This window comes from Priapulus caudatus, unplaced genomic scaffold, assembly GCF_000485595.1.
Source record: "Priapulus caudatus unplaced genomic scaffold, Priapulus_caudatus-5.0.1 Scaffold20, whole genome shotgun sequence".
Classification (NCBI taxonomy): Eukaryota; Metazoa; Priapulida; class Priapulimorpha; order Priapulimorphida; family Priapulidae; genus Priapulus; species Priapulus caudatus.
This window is the reverse complement of record NW_014577081.1, coordinates 1,025,399-1,027,404: the sequence shown is the minus strand read 5'-3', so window position 1 is coordinate 1,027,404 and position 2,006 is coordinate 1,025,399. Positions and strand designations below refer to the sequence as shown.

General features: G+C 43.1%; 1 protein-coding gene across 1 annotated transcript in view; it reads left to right on the top strand.

Moving 5' to 3' along the window:
• The first annotated feature begins 764 nt into the window (after nt 1-764).
• LOC106811812 (cytosolic carboxypeptidase-like protein 5) overlaps nt 765-2,006 on the top strand; it is a 12,842-nt gene continuing 11,600 nt past the window's right edge. Inside the window, exons 1-4 of the mRNA XM_014815536.1 lie at nt 765-830; nt 1,166-1,306; nt 1,497-1,591; nt 1,887-1,998. Coding sequence (XP_014671022.1) covers nt 1,220-1,306; nt 1,497-1,591; nt 1,887-1,998 — 294 coding nt within the window. The 5' untranslated portion in view covers nt 765-830; nt 1,166-1,219. The remainder of the gene's footprint in view (nt 831-1,165; nt 1,307-1,496; nt 1,592-1,886; nt 1,999-2,006) is intronic.

The following is a 2,006-nucleotide window of genomic DNA, read 5'->3' as shown; positions in this document are numbered from 1 at the left end:
AATAGGCAGTTAGTCTATAATAGTCTAATAATAGGCAGTTAGTCTATAGAACATTGTCAGCTCGATTTCGCTACTGCATTTGGTCCCGATTGGTTCCACTGAAAAATGGCTCAGAAAACGCAAAATGATCGGGCTTTTTAACATTTATTTATCTACATGGACATCTCACCTATCTTTTTGAACACTTTCCACAACTTTACACCATGTATTTATGCCTTTAATATCTTTATTCCTCACAAGTCAGCACTACTGGCTGTACCATTTGAAATATTGTGGCGTGCGAACGCGTGACGTTACCGGTATTGTATATACATGCACCATAGATGCCATGTGTTTGCCTACATATCTGGTATCCATGTAGATAAATAAATGTTAAAAAGCCCGATCATTTTGCGTTTTCTGAGCCATTTTTCAGTGGAACCAATCGGGATCAAATGCAGTAGCGAAATTAAGCTGACAATGTTCTATAGTCCTGCGGCAGTTAATGAACGCGGGCTATAGTACTAGAGCTACAGTACTTATACTAGAGATAGCTAAGCTAAGATACTAAGATAGTGACATACTGACTCGCTGGAATCTACAGCCGTGTCTGCTCGTCCAGTGACCAGTCAGAATTTTATAGATCTACAAATATTCTAGAATTCGGCTTATATTACGTTTCAGATAAATCATAAAGATTGTTGGGTGTACCCTCATTCTGCCTGTGAGACATCCGAGTATGTAGCACACATAAATCAATTCATATATCTATCAACAGATGGTTTTTGACATGCAATCTCACGATTTGCTGGTAATACATTCGGACGAGCAGCCACTGGCTTCATACATGTGTAAGTCATGGATAAACCTGAGGCTTAAGAATTGAAGTTCGTCATGGACGTATCGCATAACTACAGGCATGTTCCACTTGAGCAGCAAAATTATGTAAACACTTACATGGAGGTTTGCACAGAACTTAAGTCAGTTTCCTATTCTGCTGAAAAAATTTTAAGTACTAAGTAGTGACCAAAAATTATGTGGCTTCTACTCTGCTACCAGTGCATTTCATTGGCCATTAAATGTTTGTGAGTATTGCAACATTTAAACAATGTTGGGGTCATGTCATGTTTCACACCATTAAAATAAAATGTGCAGATTACAATAACTCCAACTATATTGGTACTAGAAATATGGACACCTGCTAAGATCCACGTTCAAGTCCCCGCAGCATAGACGCAGCATGGAGGTGCACTGTGGTGGACTTTTCTTTACCTCCAAGTTCGACTCCGGAAATCTCAGGAGAGTCGAACAAGTGGATCGGAGTCTGGTAAGGCCATCATGAAAAATTGATATTCGAGAATTATCTCCCACTTTTATTGCACGCGTAAGATTGCAACGTGTATTCGAGAATGCTGTACCAGAGAACTCGGGTACATCGAGGCTCGCAGGCAGGTGCACGGGTAGTGCGTCTCGATCATGCAAGCACGTTGGGAAACGTCGTTTATCATTTATTGCAGACTAGCGCGCAGAATGATGACAATGAGCCTGACTATGAGTTCAATGTGTGGACCAGACCGGACTGTGCAGGCACAGCGTACGAGAACGGAAACAGGCAAGGCTTCGTAACTCACCCGCAATGTTTCGAGCCGGATTAAAAGTTTAGTTATCACATCTTTGCATCGATGCATCTACTAACGAGAGAAATACTATGTCCCACGTGCTCTGATGACGTTAGTCGTGGCCATTGCTAGGTGCTACCTTATATCATACATCAGGTGGTACCAGTAGGCTTGCATACACACACACAAACAAAAAAGTAGTCGTGGCGAGTCTACACATCGCCCGTGCGCGCTGCCATCACATGCACGCTCAACGTCCACGCTCTCTCTCTCTCTCTCTTGCTCTAGGTCCTGGTTTTACTACAGCGTGCGGGGCTGGTCCCCCGGCAGCCTCATTAAGTTCAACGTGATGAATCTGAATCGACAGATGCGGCTCTACAATCACGGCATGACTCCGCTGGTGCGCAC